Source organism: Ipomoea triloba, chromosome 12, assembly GCF_003576645.1.
Source record: "Ipomoea triloba cultivar NCNSP0323 chromosome 12, ASM357664v1".
Lineage (NCBI taxonomy): Eukaryota > Viridiplantae > Streptophyta > Magnoliopsida > Solanales > Convolvulaceae > Ipomoea > Ipomoea triloba.
This window is the reverse complement of record NC_044927.1, coordinates 27,536,193-27,555,057: the sequence shown is the minus strand read 5'-3', so window position 1 is coordinate 27,555,057 and position 18,865 is coordinate 27,536,193. Positions and strand designations below refer to the sequence as shown.

Below are 18,865 nucleotides of genomic sequence, written 5' to 3'. Positions count from 1 at the left end.
AAAAAAAAAAAAAAAAAAAAAAAAAAAAAAAAAAAAAAAAAAAAAAAAAAAACATTGAAACAACATTAGCAAAAGTCGAGGTATACATGCTGACATTTAGGCAGAAAACACACACACCTTTCTGAGAGGAACCAAGGCTAATAACCCAACAAAACTAACAACAAAAAGGAAACCAATCATCCAACCAAGTTCAGGTTCCTTGTAACTCCCAGGTACATTTCCTTCTGTATCAATCCCAGCCTGCTCATATGTCTTCTTGTTCAATCCCAGAAGATAAGATCCAAAACCGCCTTAAACAATACTTTAGTTTAATCAAAAACCAATAAGAATTAAACAAAACCCGTCACTAAGAACAGCTGAAAGACGAAAACTTTCTAACCTCCCACTGCAATGCTGTAGCATGCAACTGCACATGTCTGAATAACCGTGTTCTCCTGTCTGGTGAAAGGAGTTGAGACAATATTGGCCTTTTGCAGAGCCTTAGTCCATGTCTGTATGCATACATATGCAAGAAGGGCAGCTGAGACATTGAGATTTGGGACCAGTCCAGTAGTCAGATTGAGCTTCATCACCACCACACTATAAATGCTTCCAATCAATATGCTCGCAACAATTCCTCGAATGGTTATCTGTTTTGTCCATGGAGGAATACTCTTCACATCCCATGGCTGTTCTGTCACCTGTTCCAAGTCCCCCCCTTGAATCTCCCCTCCTCCTTCCTTGCTTGTGCTCCTCATTCTAATGATCATAACATGAAAAGATAAAAACTTATAGACTGGTTAAACTGTTGGTTTGGTAACAACAAGGTTCCAAGTTCGACTCCCAGTGGGAACAACTTATTGACCTTGTTGGTTTGAGTTGATTAGTTAGAGATTATAAGCAACCTGTGCTGGTTTACCTTGTTGTGCTCATTTGACAGCTAGAATTATAAGGCGGGATTTACCCAGTGTGTGGTGACTGAGAGTTTCCTCGTCACCCAACATGTAAAGATAAAAACTTATACATATGCAAATGCTAAATAACATGTAACATCATGAATCTTACCTGAGAAAACTGCAGATTTAGTTGAAGAACAGATAGCTAGCTCCTCTGGTGTGTTGAAGAGTGTCAACTAACAAATGTGAAACAGGTAGAATTTATCATTTGACAATATGGCAGTGATAGCTCATGATGATTGGAGAACTGGGTAACCAATATCACCATCAAAGACACATTAAAGAAGCATAAAACACCATAAATGCCCAACCAAATTTCATCCAGACACAAACTAAAAAAATCTCAGAGAGATATTTTAAAATTTCAACAGAGAAGAAGCAGGAGGTTATTGCAGAAAAAGCCCAAATTTAAAGGATGAAACCATATCTTACTAACCAATAGGGAGTTCTGCAGGTGAAATGAAGTCAAAAGACTTCAAATTTTGGAAACAAAAAGGAACTTTTAGACCAGCCACGTACTGAAGTATCAACACAAAAACTTGCTTATTGGAATCTTTCACAGCTGGTGGGAAAGAAATGGCCTTTCTTCTAAATTCCCATTCAAAAAGTGTAAAAAGAACAAACTTTCCTGCTCGTTCAAACATGGCGTTTCTTTCAGGTAATGATCGGATAGATAGATAGATAGATGGATAGGCTTACAGAGTTACAGGAAGAGCATATTGGCATCCGGTGGGTCCAAAAATAGTTATTATTGTCTTATACACAATAATTAACAGTTTAAACTTTAAATTAGTATAAATTAGTGGCCGGAGATCACCGTGACGTCGTGGCCACCAAAGCTCTAGGTAATTAATAGTATATGATGAAACAAGGAACTGTTAATTGGTCAATTAGTAATAAATTATTATAGATGATTTAGGAGATTATCAGGTCTTTTACAACGTTTCATTGTCAGAAAGAAAAGAAAATATAAAATGATGGGGACCAATGACACTCAATCATGCTTACACGGCAGTACAATGATAGGAAGGGCTTAGTAATCCATGTTGGAAGTTTAGGTTCGGGAGGTGTTGGTTTTACGGCTACGAGATAGTTAGAGGGAGAGAACGAAAGAATAAATTGACAAATTATTGCAAGAAATTCTTTTCTGAACCCTTCTCAATGTGCGAAAATACAAGATTTACATGTCTTAGAAATGAAAGAAAAAGAGTTGCCAAGTTTGATCTTAAGAAAACTTCCTAAATTGCCAGATTTCTTTCCTAATATCGAAAAGGGGAATATTATCCAAAATCTAGAGGAAATCTTCGGAAAATCTTTTCTAACCACCTCTGGGTTTGGCACCTAGTCGGCCGCACCACCCCGACTGCCTGCTGAGGAGTGATAGGCTCGGCCTAAGCTTGACGCCCCTGCGAGGAGCCTGGCTATTGGGTCTCACTAGCCTTTCGAGTAACATGGTCAAGCTGCAAACTCCAAATGCTGAGACATGCTCCTCATTGAGTACCATAATCGAGGGTATTCATCAAGAGGTATATTAAGACTTGTGGTGTCCAAATCCTCACTATGGTGTTGGAAGTTGGATTAGTGTCCTGACAAGTTAATTGTGATATACATTGGAACTGAGGTAATTATAAATGATGATGGCCAAATAGATAAGATGTCATGGTAGACTAGCTAGGTAAGTTGATTTCTTAACCTTAGAGATTGAAAAGTGCCCAAAAGAGTTAATATAGGTCGGTGTGAGCTTCCCCACAACCGCAACTTGATTGGGACTTCTTAGACCAGCCCGATTTAAATCAAAAGATCAATAAATTATTCTGCATAGAGTCTAACTTGTAATCTTATAGTTATCAACTTAACAATTTGACCAACTTAATTGGAGTTGCCTATTTCATTAACTTTTTAACTTATAATCTTATAATTACTAACTCAACAATCTAACTAACTTAACTGGAACTGCCACGTAATTAATTTCCTTTTTGCTAATGTTGTTGGCAGATATAGATTTGTATATTTTGCTCTATTTTTACTTTCTACGTAGAAAAAAATAAAAATAAAAATAAAAACCAAAGAAATTATCCGTGTTTGATAAGCAGTGGGGTCCATGAGTTTTGGTAACCAATGAGTGGGCCCCGCTCCCCACGATTTGTGTACCCGCCAGATCCAAAATCTTGATCGGAGTTAATGACAGTGAATCTCAATGCATTAACACCGGAGGGAATGAAACAATCCGAGTACGCCACGTGTCACATTTCATTCCCCCGCTAAATACGCAGGCGTTCCGTTCCCAGCATGTATTTCGTACTTCACAACTCAGAATCATACGTACAACTAACGCCTAAGCTGGCTTAGCGGCGTAGCGTCTGCTCTCGTCGTCGTATCTCCTGTTGATCGATCGCCTCACTGACGGAGAGTAGCAGCGTCTTCCACCGGGAAGAGGAAGAGGAAGAGGATGGAGCTGTTCTATTACATGGTGTTCGGCTGCTTAGCGGCGGTCGTGGCCATTCTGGAGCTGAGCAAGACGAGCAAAGATCGTATCAATACTTCTCCGCTATTCAACGCTTTTAAGAACAATTACCTCGTCGTTTACTCGCTTATGATGGGTACGCATCATGCCTTACACCTACTTCTCGTTATTATTACCGTCATTGATGTACCTTAAGAGATCTGCGCTTTGATTTGCTCTCTATGTCTGCATTGATCCACTTCTGACTCATCGTCAGTAATCTCTAAAAGTATACGCGATTTGTTTATGTGAGTTTGTTGATCTGATCTACTCTGTGTTTGTGTGTGTGTGTTTGTTGTGATGCGATGGAATTATGGTGGATCTGTGTGTTTAGAGAACGTGCTTTGGTGGAAGGATAGTGTATCCAGATACTGTGTTTTCGTTTATCCATCTAATTCATTTATTTACAATTAGGATGAACTGGATGAAACCTTTCTCAGTAATATGTGTTCGGAAAATGTTTCATCTATCCATCCAATTTATTTAATTACAATCATGATGAAGTGAATGAAACCTTTCTCAGTAAGACAGTAATGTGTGTGTTCAGAAAATTAAATGAGAGTGATGAATTGAGGATTAGGCATCAGTTGATTGATGGTTTGTGATGTTCCCTTGAAGTCACTAACTAGAGTGCACTGCTAAAAAGTAAAAAGTGTGGTATGGATCACAACACAATGGTTTTGTTGGTTTGAATGATACACACATTCTTCTGTTCATCATTGGCTATTTCACCTGCAGTATGTGGTTGCTATTATAATTCTATGGTCATATGCTTTGACTGATGATAATGCTATCAGATTTTTTGGTGAAAAGATGACTGAACATTACTGCCTTAATATAGTTTTACATCAGTAGCTACAACCTCCAACCATTTGCTACAGATAAATTAATTACATTAATTTCTAAATTATTAATCTATATTTTTCTAACTTAAAAGTCTTTTATGGCAATAGCCGGTGATTGGTTGCAGGGTCCATATGTGTACTACCTTTACACCACATATGGCTACGGAAAGGGAGAGATTGGACAACTATTTATTGCTGGATTTGGGTCTAGCATGCTGTTTGGCACAATAGTTGGATCTCTTGCTGACAAACAGTGAGATGTCCTTCTTCAAGTTATGTTCTAAAATCTAAACTCTCTCAGAAAGGGAATTCAACTAATGCTTTTTTCTCACTTTTCAGGGGTCGAAAGAGAGCATGCCTGACCTACTGCATTACTTACATATTGAGCTGCATAACCAAGCATTCACCACAGTACAAAGTCTTGATGTTGGGACGTGTCTTGGGTGGTATTGCCACTTCTCTCCTCTTCTCAGCATTTGAGTCATGGCTTGTAGCAGAACATTTCAAGGTGAGGGGTACTTGAATATAGTGTGTAATCAGGTGAAAAGGAATTTATGCTAAGTTGGTCTGTAGTTATGTGCTTATACATTATTAGTCACTGGATGGATATTCTATGATGTCCTATTAACTCTCTTATCTGAGGGGTGATCTCTAGCGAATTGGAGGAAACCTACTTTGAGGAGCCTCCTAGAATAAGCTACCATCTAGACTATTCTATAGTTGAGAATTACTAGTAACTTTTTATGGGAGTCCATTCTATGGTTATCTGAAACATCAACCACAATTCTATGGTTATCTGAAACATCAACCACAATTTGGTTAATGTTATGGAAGCTTATATGTGTATTATTGCCGTAATACTTTTGTTTGAATTTGTTGGCAGAGGGGTTTTGATCAGCAATGGCTTTCATTGACTTTCTCCAAGGCAATATTTCTTGGAAATGGTCTTGTTGCCATTATTTCTGGATTGTTTGGAAATTATCTGGTAGACACATTAAACCTTGGGCCAGTGTCACCCTTTGATGCTGCTTCTTGCTTTCTCACCATCGGGATGGTTATCATATTTTTAACATGGACTGAGAATTATGGAGATGCTACAGATAACAAGGACTTACTGACTCAGTTCAAAAATGCAGCCACAGCCATTGCTTCAGGTAGGTTTACAGATCCTGATTGGTTGAACAACTATATTCGTCTCACTGCTACTTCTGTAGTTCTGTATTCACTTCACTCTTAAATGTATGCTTTGTATGGATCAGATGAGAAGATTGCATTACTGGGTGCTATACAGTCCCTGTTTGAAGGTTCAATGTATACCTTTGTGTTTCTCTGGACTCCTGCTCTTAGTCCAAACGATGAAGAAATCCCTCATGGCTTTATCTTCGCAACTTTTATGTTGGCATCAATGTTGGGAAGCTCATTTGCATCTCGACTTATGACCCGCAACTCACTTAGGGTTGAGATCTATATGCAGGTTGTATTTGTTATTGCCTCTGCATCTCTCCTCCTACCAATAGTGACAAGTGTAAGTATCAAAACAATTGTTTTTCAATTGCATCAAAACCATTTCCATGTTCTAATCTTCTATTTGCAACAGTTCCTCATACCTCCATCAACCGTGAAAGGAGGTGGCATATCATTTGCAGGTTGTATCCTGCTTCTTGGCTTTGCCACATTTGAGGCCTGCGTAGGGTTATTCTGGCCATCCATTATGAAGATGAGATCCCAATACATTCCAGAGGAAGCAAGGAGCACTATTATGAATTTCTTCAGGATTCCTCTAAACATCTTCGTCTGCATTGTCCTCTACAATGTAAGTTATTGGGCCGCCTCATATTGGTGGCTTGTTAGTTCTTGTTTCAGGTCATGTGATGGCATTATACACTTTATTCTTGGGTTAAGTTCCTTGACATCATGGTTGAAAAAATCACTAGGCTCGCGCTAGGGACGCCTAGCGCCTAGGGCACTTAGGCGGGGATTAATCACGCTTGTGTACTTTTTTAATTTTTTTTTTAAATTTGTTTAATTTTTTTTAAAAAAATTTTAAGACTAGATAATTATAAACTATTTAATACTTTATAGTTAATTACTAAAATATTAAATATTAACCTCAAAGACATTTAGAGTTTGAACAATTTAGGGTTATTTTGCTCAAAATGATGTCGTTTTTAGTGAAATAACTCATTCAAACAAGAAGGGAACAATAGCTAATTAACTGACTAGGTCACCTAGTCGGTGTCTAGGAGGCCTAGGCGGTCAGCGCCTAGGCAGCCTAGTCAGTCGCCTAGCCGGCCAACCACCTAGATTACCGATTATGGTGATACGCTAAGCAACTGGCCAACGCCTAGCACCTAGGCACCGGTTATGATTAATCGGCGCCTAGGCGAGATTTTTGTAACATTGCTTGAGATAACTAAACTAATCAATGCATTGTAATGTTGGTTCTCTGATCTGACTATTTTCTTAATATCCATTTCAAGGTTGCTGCGTTCCCCATCACAGTTATGTTTGGTATGTGCTCAATCTTCTTGCTTGTGGCATCGATTTTGCAGAGACGTCTCGCAGTCATTTCAGATAAGCCAAGTGCGTACTTTTGTTGTATTCTCTGCTTCTTTTTTGGGTCTCACATTTATAGACCTTTCTGATCTGTTACGGCAGTGGTATTACTGTATTCTTCTCCTGGCCAAGTAAGTGGTTGCTCAATTTTGTTGGTTGCAGGGATAGAAAATTGGACAACATTGAGAGAAAGAGATAGTGAGGTTGATCCTCTCAACGTTCCTTGATACGAACTATGGGAAAATGGGTAACAACGTTCTGACCTTGGGTTTGGTTGAAAGTGCAATTATCCAATATTGACACTACCAAACATTCCCTAGTTGGAAGTAGGCAGGAACAAAGAAGTTGCTGCATTCAATTTTCTGTTGCGATTTATACCAGAAGAATACATTGGCATCCATCATTTCTTTAGCTATTCCCCTTTTTTCACAACTCTTTGCTTTTGTTATGTTGCCGCTCCTGGTCTCAGCCTAAGTCTATAATTTTGTACGGTGTTTTCACTTGCCCCCATTTTTTAAATCATTTTATCACAACAAATGTATTAGTTACTGAACATTCAATCATTCTTTACATTATCACAAATTCGGCTTTGCTTTGCCTTGCCATGCTGCAAAGGAATTTAATAAGTAGAAGAGAATATCGTACAGTTTTTCCACATCCCAACAGTACCTACATGTCAAAGGAGAGTAAAGAATATACCTATCTGGCAATCCTATTTGCAGGAAAGCCAAAATCGATGAATAAGCCTCAGTAAGTTGCAGAACAAATATAACATATCTCCCGTCCTGTGCATGTAGAGACTTGAACACACACTCACTAGTCACTATGTAATCCAGTAAAATCTAATACGGGTTTTGAAAAGAGAAAGTTTGGGCAAATTATAGCCCATCTATGATCTAACTATCAAAACCATTATTGTCCAGTCAGAGTGCATACATGTCCTGTATAAAATTACATTTAAGCATACAAAAGAATACATTGATTGCTCCTCTATTACCTCCCCACCCCTAGCATAAAAGTATACCATATTTCATTCCTTCTACCCAGACCTCCAAAAGGAAAGTAAATGACTAGTTCGCTTCGAAAAATGTTGCTGCTGTCTATTGAATTCCAAGAATGAGAAGAAGACAAAAATGAAAGAACAAGCTCAAGGTTTATCATTAGCCATCAACTGGAAGCAACGACAATGAGGACTGCATCAAGCTTCCCAGTTTACCCTTCAAACTGGATAAAGTGTTCACTAACAATTCAGAACTATGTGTGTTATCCAAAGAAGACTCGATGCCTGGAAGAATTTGGATCTGTGTTTCCAAATACTTTCTAAGACTAGCCCCTGCAATGTTAAGTAAACTTACTGAGGCATTTGTGTGCATGAATTTAGTGACCAGAAGTCCTGCTAGGATCTGCTGCTCTGCACTCACGAGCTCTGATGTAAAACATGGAAACACGAGTTTTGTAAAAAGAACCATGTCTTTTATGTTGTCACCTTCAACAGACCCTCCACTTCCAATCTTAGATGACTGGGATTCCTGGCACTGACGTGAGAGATTCCCCACCATATAGCAAATGCATGAGAAAACTGTGCCATAAGAAGAATTGGTGATGATAGTTGAGATGACTCCCGATGATAAAACAAGAACTAAAAACTGATGGTCCCTACTTATTTTATCAGATATGCCTTCATGTTTCAACTTGTGCTCAACCGCATCCAAGCACTGCAACTGCACTGCTTTGTAAGGAAATAGAAGCATCAGTTTAAGCGATAGAAGGTAGTCTATTTCAAGTGCAATTTGGCTCAAACTACGAGCATCATCCTCATCTAGCAATACTTCATTACTTTTTGCATTGGATTGGTCAATCAATTTCAACATATCCTGGAACTGAGACAGCATTAGTAGTTTTTTGAAGATCTCCATCCAACACACATGCAGGGGATGAATAGAGAAAGAAGCATCGTCTTTCTTTGGTTCTGGCTGAACAGGATCCTCTTGAAAGCTTTCCCATCCCTCATCCCAGTCATCATTTCCCCAACTATTTCCACCATCAGATCCATCACCCGAGTCTGCTTCCACCTTTCCACCAGAGAAGAGACCCTCCCACTCTCTCAAAATATCTAGCAAAGTGTTAACATGGGATATGGATACTGCAGATGAACAAATTTTAACAAAGCATGACACAGCTGCTTCAACAGTCGGAAGATCTTCTGGTGTAACCTCAATGCTTGGTGAGATAGCCGATACCAACTGTGTAGACCTGAGTGCAACCAAAGTGTTCGTGAGATTGCTAGATGCATCTGCTCTGTTTGGAATCCCATCGTCGACTGGCTTCTTGCTACTTGCATTTGCACTTTGCATATTCTCCCAGCCTTCCCAAGGAAGAACACTGGCCTGAAACTCAGAAGAAAACCCTTTCATATGTCTAGTAGAGGCTGCAACAAATTGCATGAGTTCCAAAATGTAAACTCGAGCATGGCTTGGAAGCTCTATGTTGTCTGAAAATTCAGCCATTCTGTCCCATACTGCCTGCCTTATGCTCTTTAGGGTTACTAAATCACCTTCCAGTCTGCTCAAAGATGACAAAAAGTGATGTAGACACTGATACTCAAGGGATTGGCTAGCCAACTCTTGTAACATGGTATTCAAGACAATTAGATAGAGATGTTGAAGATCCTGTGTACCAGTAAAACCTTTGTGCGCATTTGTGATCAATGTTCTTTCGCATAGGTTCTGTGTTGTTGCCTCAGCAAATACATCTGAAATGGCTTCAAACCCACAGCCAGAGAGTATCATAGCTCTGCAGAAATTATAGATCTCTTCAGCAACATCAGATACAAGACCATAGCTAAGAAGACATACAACTGTAACCCAACCCTGACTTGGTGAGATTTTTTCTTGGACAACAAGGCTCCGAAAAGTTTTAAGGCATATCACTAGACATTCTGAAACAAACTTCTCAGATGAAGTTTCAAGGAATGCAATTTCCAGCATATCATTCAGAATTCTCAGCCAGACATCCACAAACATGACAAGGCATACCTGCCAGCCTGGATTGCAAGACTCAGGCTTCAAACATTTCACAGCAGGCACTATCACAGTCAAGAATCGCCTTGTTATGTCAATAAAAGAAGGGGTGGGAATGAATTTTAGATACTTTCTGCAAATATCATAGGTCTGCTCAAGCTCAGTCAGAAAGTCATGTATATTTTCAGAGCTTTCAAGATCAGTTTCTGATTTCCCTTTAGTCTCCAAAGCTGTCAGCAAACCCAGTATATGGTGTCCATAAACGTCCTGCCATGACAAGAAGCCATCAGGCACTGGATCTTCACAAACATCAAGAAGGTTCTGAACCATCTTGGCCAAAAGATCAACATTATTTTCATTTATGTGTGCACAGACTTCAGTATTGAAGCAATCTAAATTCAAACCTTGCATTCCAGCAATGTTTTTAAAATTTAAGCCCATAATAGAAGACACTCTATTGCATTCTTGTTCAGCAACCTTGTAAAAGCGAGCAAACCAAGTAGAAGTTCTACACACAAAATCTTGCTCCATAATGGGTGGTAGTTCTTTTAGTTCTGTTAGCCGTGAGTAGCAGTCAGAGAGTATGCTATACATAAGAGCAAGCCGATCCTTGTCATACCCATTAAGTGAAGGGTAGATAGACCATGAAAAACATTTAACAGTTTCCACAGCACAACCACAAAGATCTCCTTTAAATTCTGACACTTCAGCAATTATATCATGAACGCTCCAAGCCTCAGAAAGAAATATGGACTTCAGGTAATGCAGGATCAACTGTAACAGGAGCAAGGCAAAGAAAACAACAGTTAGAGGTTTGCTAGTCTTTCTAACATTCAAATTCTAGTGTACAGCATCCAGGGTATGGGAAAACATGCTTACCTTGCATCGATCTAAGCCATAGGTGTGTGCCAAGTTTGATACATCCTTGAAAATATGTTTCTTCTCCAGTTTTACAGACTCAATTAGTGATAGAATGGCACTCTCCTTGTAGCCTGTGTCTCCAGACAAAAAGCGTGTGGTTTCAACACCAGGAATTATTTGTTCCAAAACCCTTGAATGGTCTGCCAAACGCTTCTGGTCTTCTAATTTCAGTTTCCATGCTTTCCAGAATGTGGATTGTGCTTTGTCTATTCTGTCTCTTTCATCTGAATTCAAAATAATAATAACAATAATTTTTTAAAAAAATATAAAAAATAAAAGATGTCTGAAGCAACAGAAAACAGAATATTGTACAAAAGAAGGTTGCAGAACTCCTCCAACTTGGAAAATTAAACTGCAGTAGAGAATGCAACAATGCTATTTAGATCATGAGCTTGCAAAAAAATTCACCTGACGTGCTTGGTTTATTTTTCTGTTGGAAATTCCTTAGAATCAGCTCTCTCCTTTGAGCAGGTTCTTCAGACTTGGCTCCACTGTTGTTTAGTAGACCATAAATCATCCCAACATTCATAATGCTAGTTCTTTCACTATAATTCTCCCTAGTTCTCAAGTTTTCTTCAATTATCCCCACTCCATTTAAGGCATCAACAAGATTTAACAAATAGGAGCACCCTATGATGTCTTCCTCTTCAGTTACAGGAGGTTCCATAATTGACTTAGCTAGAGATGCAACCAAAGTATCCTTTGGAGCAAAACCATTCCTTGCCAACCAGGACAAAATAGCAACTATTGCTTGTGTCCTTACACTGATATATTGCTTCCCAGAAACAGAGCCTGATAGGAATTTCTTTCCACTTCCAGCAACTTGACTTAGTTCAAGCAACCAAGGAAGCTGCACAGCAGCAAAGGATAATATTTTTCCATTGTCTCTAAGGATTGATTCAAGACCAACATCACCCTCTAGATGTAAATCTTTTGCCACCTGAAAAAGGAAACCTTTTATGTGGTTCAGTTGTGCATCATGATCAAAGAAACTGATATCCTCAACTCTATTGGCACCATGAAGAGGATAGGAAGAATCCTGAGCTGAGATTGGTTGAGGCTCTTTTCCTGTCATTATTATTAAAGATTCACACTGGCCTTGAATATCAAGATCCTTCCATCCATGTAGTAGCTCACCAATCGATTCTCCGTCACAGTGACTCAAAGCAAAACCTAACAGTCGTTTTCGAGAACTAATATCCATATTATCTAGAGCAGGACCTCTTGCCAGTGCTGCACATAAATCCCATGCAGAGCCATGCCCCTTTTTGGCCAAAATAAGACAAAGATCAAAAGCCAATTGAAGATCCCCAACAACTGCAGCTTCTCTTGCAATAGCTTCTTGTACCGCTGATATGTCATCCTGAGAACTCAGCCCAAGAAGTTTGGCTATTTCAATAATTTCATCAACATTCAGATAAGCTCCACTATGACTTGTAATTGCCAACTTGATGATTTCCATTGGATCTTTGATTTGCTTGAATTGCATTGGCAAGAGGTTGACTCCAAGACTTGGAAGTTTAACAGTAACAGCATCGATGATATCAGCCTCAGCAATCACACTTCTATTGTTTGGAAAGATGTTAAGACATTCCTTAGCCTTCCAGATCTGCATGTTTCAACACTTCATCACAAATTTGGCATTGCACAAGCTATGTATTTTTACAACATATAAGCCATCAGAAGTTAATAGTTCACAATGACGTTTAGTTTCTTCATAAAATGACTATAACAGGATCATGCACAAAAAGAATTCCCAGGACCAAAGCTCTTAACTTTGTTAGAGAAAAAAGGAATTTTATTTATTTTTTATTAATTTTTGTGGTTGGTTGCACGCTTGGAGGGGGGTGGGGGGTGGGGGGGTGGAGGTGTTTGGAGGTGGTATAGGGCCAGAGCTAAAAACAGTTGAACTCATTCCCTCCAAAGCTACATCCTATGTTACTTGCACCTAACTAAAATGGCAATATACAACATACTCCATAATATATTGCTCCTGTTCAGTGAGCCTGACTTAAAAGCCACTTGCATTTGCAGATACCAAAACACATATCAAGATACCAACCATGACAAGCCAATAGGACTTATTAATACCATATGGGTTTTATAGATCATTTCCATAGTAAAAAGTATAGAATCTACTTACTTCAGAACACGAAAGACTTGATGCTGAGAAGAAATACTCCCGTGCCGCTTGAATGACAAGATTCTCTGCTTTATCAGTTGCCAAAGATACTGAACCAGCACCCCGCAAATAGCTCCTAGCAAGTGAAAATTTTCCTGCTTTCAGCAATCCCCTGCAGAACTCTATCAAGACATATTCCAGGTCTATGAAGGGAAATGCCTTCTCTTGAAGATATTGTAAATCACGCCACATATTTGCCCAATCACTATCCATTGGAACTGGTTGGCGACGAATAAATTTGGATAGTATAAGACGAAGGATCTGCTTTATTCCCTTTCCATCTGAATCTGCTCCAAGGAAAAAGCTTATAGGCTTTGGAACCTGGTAATATGCGAAAAGCCTTCCTGCTTCAACATGACCTTCTGCAAGTCTAAGTCTTTCCTTGAGACGTGCATCATCAAACTCTGATAAAACCATGCATATATTAATCATACAAACCAGCAAATTTCATATGAATTATTTGGCTGACACTATAAATTTCACATATTAATTAGAAGAAAAATGTCAAGAAACACATGAAAATTGCATGGAGATTTAGCAAGACTATGAACTGAGTTTGCTCCAAAACCAACATACAATTTCATCATTAGCCAAACCAAAAACTGATACTCACCCCACCCAGAACAGGAAGGGAAAAATACAAAATGGCAAATCTTCTTGCAACTAATGCTTTCTGTGAAAATGAGCATTTTGTATACTGTCACTCAATATTTTCCCTTGATACCCAATGAAATGTTAAAGAAATGCATGTTATAAAAATATGAAACACAAATGGGAGATTCAAACTCTTGTAATCATATTAGCATTCACATGGATGGAAGTTTACCTCCTGTATTTGGAAGTTTAGACAAGATGGAAGCCATAGTACTCCATCTATCTGTAACAGAGCACAGGTATATGCACTGCAAAGCACAATCTACCAGTTCAGCATCATCTATGAAATAACAATTATTATGAATCTCCTTACATCCCTCTTCAATCACAATTAAGCACATCTCTAATTTATTTTGCGAAGCAATATCTTTCAGCCATCTGACCAGAAAAGACTCAGATGAGTTAACCAAAGTGGAGGGCTGCTCCTCATCTCTGGAAACCACAGTCATAGAGTGCAACCTCTTCTTCATGAATGGGATTGCTTTATTATGTAATCTTCGAATAACATTTTCCTCGTTAACCCCAACTAGCATCAACTTGAACCTTTCATAATCAGATAAGTTTTCCCATGTTGCAAGACTCATAGACAAATTCATTGTGTTGTCATCTTCATCACTATAAATAAGTTCATTTAAGTATGAGATGTCCTCTAAAAATGGTTTCAGCTGATGAATGCCTTTCCGACAAGCAAAGTCAATTAAGGAGATGCAATTGTCTAGCTGCCCGCTAAAGTTATCAATATCTCTGGCTCTATTTTTATACCATGAAGATAGTTCAGTAATTGAAGGCCATTGATACTCCATAGATTGCTTGATAATTGGTTCAGTTCTGATTTGAATATTGCTCTCATGATTCTCAGGGAGTTTGCTGATAAAAGCAACCATCTCAAAACATTCAACCCAATCTTCTTCCCTTAGAGTAATATTTGGAGGAGGAGAACTCCCAGGAAGTAGCTGTCCATATGTTTGAACTGGAATAGTTTCAGGGATAGCAGATAAGACATCCAACATACAAGAAGTCAAAGAATAAGGATGGCGTTTGAAGAGAAGGTTTAGTGCCCCAATCTTTCCACTTTCTCCAAGTCCAATGGCAGCTTCCTTGATGGACAGATTACAAAATTTCTTGTACTCCTGCACAGAAAACCTGCAAAAGGCTATGTCATTAAGTTCCAAGTCAGTTGGAACAACTTTAGTAAACAGTAATCACTAATATACTGAAAACACACTACGAAAAAGAATGATGAAAACCATATCAGGAGGAAGCAAATGAGAAACTAGGGCATGAAACATTGCTTTATTTTGCTCGAGGAAAGCTAATACCCCGCCCCCCCCCCAACCAAAAAAAAAAACATAAAAAAGGGGTGATTTTATCCAACAAATAAGTAAATCTGAATCCATTTCCATTTTCTATTTTGGTTACAAAAAACCAACTCGTAGGAACGCATATCAAAAAGAACATCTCCATATCTACAGTGAAGTGCATATTTAATATGGTTTACAACTTTCCATGCATACAGAGTCTGAGTACAGAAAATGAATAGTACAAAAAACTTATTCCCAAGATGTTAGTAAGAAAAAAAAATGTGTTGATGAAAATGATCACCTGCCAGTGTTTATGCCAAGAAATGTCTCTAGCCTGTCCTTGAGATGCAACAATCTGAGCCTTGTCAGACGGAAATCCCAAATCTCATCCTGCTCAATACCCTCAGACTGGGAAAACCGGTATGAGTCTGTTAGGCGGAACCCATGATCAAGTAAAGCCCTTACTGCATCTTCCGTTGGTCCAAATTGATCAACACATTCAGAGAGTACAAAAACTTTATCCTTGATATTTGCAAGCAATGTCCTTATCTCACTTATTCCATGGGAAGAATGCAGCCACTGTGACTTCAGTGCCTCATCTTTATTCAGCCCATGGCGTTCTGCAAATTGGAGTGCAGCCTGGTACTCTTGTTGAGCAATTAGTATGTCATACATTTCTAGAATAGATCGTTCAGAAAAGGAAACCAAGGTCCAACCCAGTTTGGTCCAATCAAACTGGTTATTCATATCAACAGCATCCCACTCAATGAGATGCACACTTCTAGCACTTTCTTCAGATGAGTCATAGCTCCCAGAAGATGACTTACTCTCTAATAGAAAAAGATTTCCAGTGAGATGCTGTGATCTTTCCAAAAGGGGCAGCAAATATTTAGTATCAGTCTCTAATAACTTCACACCAGCATACATGTCAAACATGGTGATAATACCACTCCGTGCCGCTATGGTAAGAATATCATCAGACCACCAGGCAAAATCCACTATCTCATTCAAGTGTTTCTTTAGCTCACTTTTTATTATATCTGGGTCACGTCCCTCTCCAGGAGTAAATGAGAGAGAATGGTGTTCATTATCAAATTTAAAAGCAACCAAAGATCCTTCCACGTCCAGAATAGCAACAGATTTTCCTTGCACAGAAATTCGCACCTTTGGCAGTGCTACTTCATCTACATTTCCTTTTGCTATGAAATTTGAGCCCTCAAATTGAGCAGAAGCCACCAGTTTTAGGTCTAAGTTCCTGTTTTTCTGCCAGAGAGAAACACTGTACAATCCTGTAAAGGAAGAAGTTCCACTGAAGATGATGAGACCATTTTCTTTTAAAACTGGACCAATGTTTTGTTCAAATGATTGATGAAGAAGGGGAAAGAGGATTAATACTACTACCATTAGATGCTGATTGTGTACTACCAGCATAGTTTACTACAGCTAACAAAGACAGTTTTGGATGGTAATCCAGGCAGACAACATGCTGAGGGAACTGCTGCTTCTTCATTGACTCACTGGTTGAGGCAACTCCAGAGAAAACTGAAGCACTAGGATCTTGACTGATCTCAACATCATGAACTGAACCATCTGAAGTGAACACACTAAATGTACACCTATAAAGCAATTTATACAACTAAATACATCAATGAGCTATTAATGAAAGATAAAATAGCAAGTGATAATAAAATGTTAAGTATTCTAGAGAATATATATTATGGAGTAAATAAGAATTAAACTTACAAGCATGATGCCTTCACATTAATATCATCTTGCACAATTAAGCCTATTATTGGCGATGAAACTTTTAAGTATCTCTTTGGTATTCTGGTTATTTCTTCACCGTTAGCTCTAATTAGATAAAGCATGTCAGCATCATCAACAACACCAAGAACATCATGAGTCTCTGCCCAAACCCCAAACATAAACGTAGCATTGTTTTCACCTATTTCAATGTACAAAATCCTGAGGCAGTAAGTGATCAGTGGCTTGTAAAGGAAATTTACAAGTTAGTTGCAATTTACATTAAAAATTATGTAATCCAATGGCTACTAGCTGAAATGTAAAAAGTATGAATGCTAAAGTCAACACGACATCTTTTACTTCCCTCAACCACTTCCACCTGGGGCTTATCTTGTTCCAAGACCTTGAAACCCACCCCCTGCCCCCTTCCCAACCACAACCAATAAAACAAAAACAATAAAAAGTTTAACTGGGCAACCTGGTTTTGGAAATCTGACCGAAGTAACCAGATTTTGCTAAAAAATGAAAATAAACATAAAATGCCTAGTAACATATCATGTATGGCTCTTTTAAGTAGAATGCAATATAATTATAGCACTAATCTTATTTTAGACCTTTACATTGATACAGTACAGGTTTATGATCCTTACAGGTAAAAATCCCACAAGGTTCCTGGTAGTCATCCTCCTTCCTCAATATTGTTATCTGATTCCTAGAAGCTACAGCGACAAGATCACCCCCAGGGGAAACAAACAGGGATGCACTTTTCCTTAATCTTCTTGGATGCTTGTAGTTGCTCCATTTCTCCTTAAGTTGGGCAATACCTTCATGTACATTGAGAAAATTGCATAACAGTTTAGCAAAAGAAGAAGCAATCCATCACATTCTCTTTAATAAGGAATCTATAAAAGCATGTCACGCTCTTATATAAGCAACATAAATAATCTATCACAGGAATTCACTTAAGCTGCTGAAACGTCCAGAGAATGAAGATCATACTCTCATAAACCTAATAATGTGATTTGCTTCCCTCAGTCAAATATACTCATCACACATTTGGAGATTATTGAATTGTATTCCAATGCACAAGAGCTCACTTCAAAACCACCAAGTATCAAACACAATACGAATCAAATTCAGCATAAAAAACTGACGTTACCTCGCGAAGGGAGCAATCTCGAGAGGAAACTTCCTCCAGCACCTCCGTTCAGCTAAATTAGCAACAAACAAAGTAAACTCAATCAAAAAACGATGAATAAAATCGAGGATTAAGAGCCAATTCGTGAAGGTCAGGGATGGAAGGCGGACCTGTTGCTGCTGATGTGTGATTGTAGGAGGATAATTGGAAGTGTAAGGCCTGGAAGTGTGACGACGAGTCTCGAAGAGGACTTCTCTCTTTTGTGTTCCCTCCATTTTTGAGTTTTATATACATGCAACCACCATAAACTTAAACCTCTGTTAAATTGTGGTGTTGTTTTCTTCGAGATCTCAGGCCATGGGGTGTGGAAGAAGACGCACGAAAATTTTTGTCGAACATCTACTGTTTAGGCAGAGAGATGAAGAAGATCACTCGGTTCGAGATGCGTAAGATGAACCGGTCTGAATCGAGACTCGAGAGAGTGATCCCCCGAGTTAAAGTTAATATCATTCGGCCTAAATGAATACTCCGTACAAAAAAAAAAAAGAGTGTCTATTACTTTTTCTTTTTTTGAAAATCCTATTACTTGAGGCCCAAAATTATCAATGTCCATCTATTATTATTTTGTATTTTTTAATATTATTGACTCGGTTACGATAGTCAATGTCCCTACCAAGGTTTTAACATGTGGCCTCTCATTTGGATACATATTAAATAATGCAATTTTTAAATATATCTCTTTTCCTGGTATTTAGAATTTCGTTGATCTTCATTAATGCATTCGTCCTTATTACTTCGTCAAAAGAAATAATAGTAATAGCATAAATTAGATCAAGAGATGCAGAATTACTAATACTCTTCCTACTACTTCTAATTTAATTCAGCGACGTTCGGATATTGATCCCTTGTGCCCCTCTGTGTAACTCAGGTAGAAGATGTGTCACATGTGTTTATTTGTTGTGGTTTTGCAGTTGTTACATGGCATATTGCTCAGCTTGCCATCCCCAGTGGAGTTGGACTATCTTTCCCTGCATGGTTCCAGAAGGTTCTTGCCACGTTGGATGATG

At 38.5% G+C, this 18,865-nt stretch overlaps 3 protein-coding genes across 6 annotated transcripts in view; 1 reads left to right on the top strand and 2 right to left on the bottom strand.

The window, feature by feature from the left end:
- LOC116000050 (metal-nicotianamine transporter YSL2-like) overlaps window positions 1-1,609 on the bottom strand; it is a 5,202-nt gene extending 3,593 nt beyond the window's left edge. Inside the window, exons 1-4 of one of the 3 annotated variants that reach the window (XM_031240055.1) lie at window positions 1,372-1,609; window positions 1,045-1,111; window positions 380-738; window positions 118-290 (exon numbers count right to left, since the gene is read on the bottom strand). In XM_031240055.1, coding sequence (XP_031095915.1) covers window positions 118-290; window positions 380-737 — 531 coding nt within the window. In that variant the 5' untranslated portion in view covers window position 738; window positions 1,045-1,111; window positions 1,372-1,609. The other 2 variants (XM_031240057.1, XM_031240056.1) reach the window with 2 other exon arrangements.
- Window positions 1,610-3,100: 1,491 nt separating this feature from the next.
- LOC116000051 (molybdate-anion transporter-like) lies at window positions 3,101-7,445 on the top strand. Its single transcript, XM_031240058.1, has 8 exons — window positions 3,101-3,535; window positions 4,392-4,536; window positions 4,623-4,791; window positions 5,167-5,437; window positions 5,543-5,808; window positions 5,881-6,096; window positions 6,764-6,866; window positions 7,002-7,445. Exons 1-8 carry the CDS (start codon window positions 3,385-3,387, stop codon window positions 7,064-7,066), a joined length of 1,386 nt encoding a protein of 461 aa, XP_031095918.1. The 5' UTR covers window positions 3,101-3,384; the 3' UTR covers window positions 7,067-7,445.
- A 246-nt stretch (window positions 7,446-7,691) lies between these two features.
- LOC116000049 (MAG2-interacting protein 2) lies at window positions 7,692-18,271 on the bottom strand. Of its 2 annotated transcripts, XM_031240053.1 has the most exons (11): window positions 17,969-18,271; window positions 17,820-17,871; window positions 17,311-17,484; window positions 16,661-16,862; window positions 16,319-16,533; window positions 15,219-16,206; window positions 13,789-14,759; window positions 12,924-13,366; window positions 11,189-12,389; window positions 10,739-11,004; window positions 7,692-10,633 (listed from the first exon to the last, which is right to left on the bottom strand). In XM_031240053.1, exons 1-11 carry the CDS (start codon window positions 18,071-18,073, stop codon window positions 8,000-8,002), a joined length of 7,251 nt encoding a protein of 2,416 aa, XP_031095913.1. In that variant the 5' UTR covers window positions 18,074-18,271; the 3' UTR covers window positions 7,692-7,999. The 2 variants fall into 2 exon arrangements, with proteins under 2 accessions (XP_031095913.1, XP_031095914.1); XM_031240054.1 differs by lacking the exons at window positions 17,820-17,871; window positions 17,969-18,271 and having other exon boundaries at window positions 16,661-16,882; window positions 17,311-17,417.
- Between the last annotated feature and the right edge of the window lie 594 nt (window positions 18,272-18,865).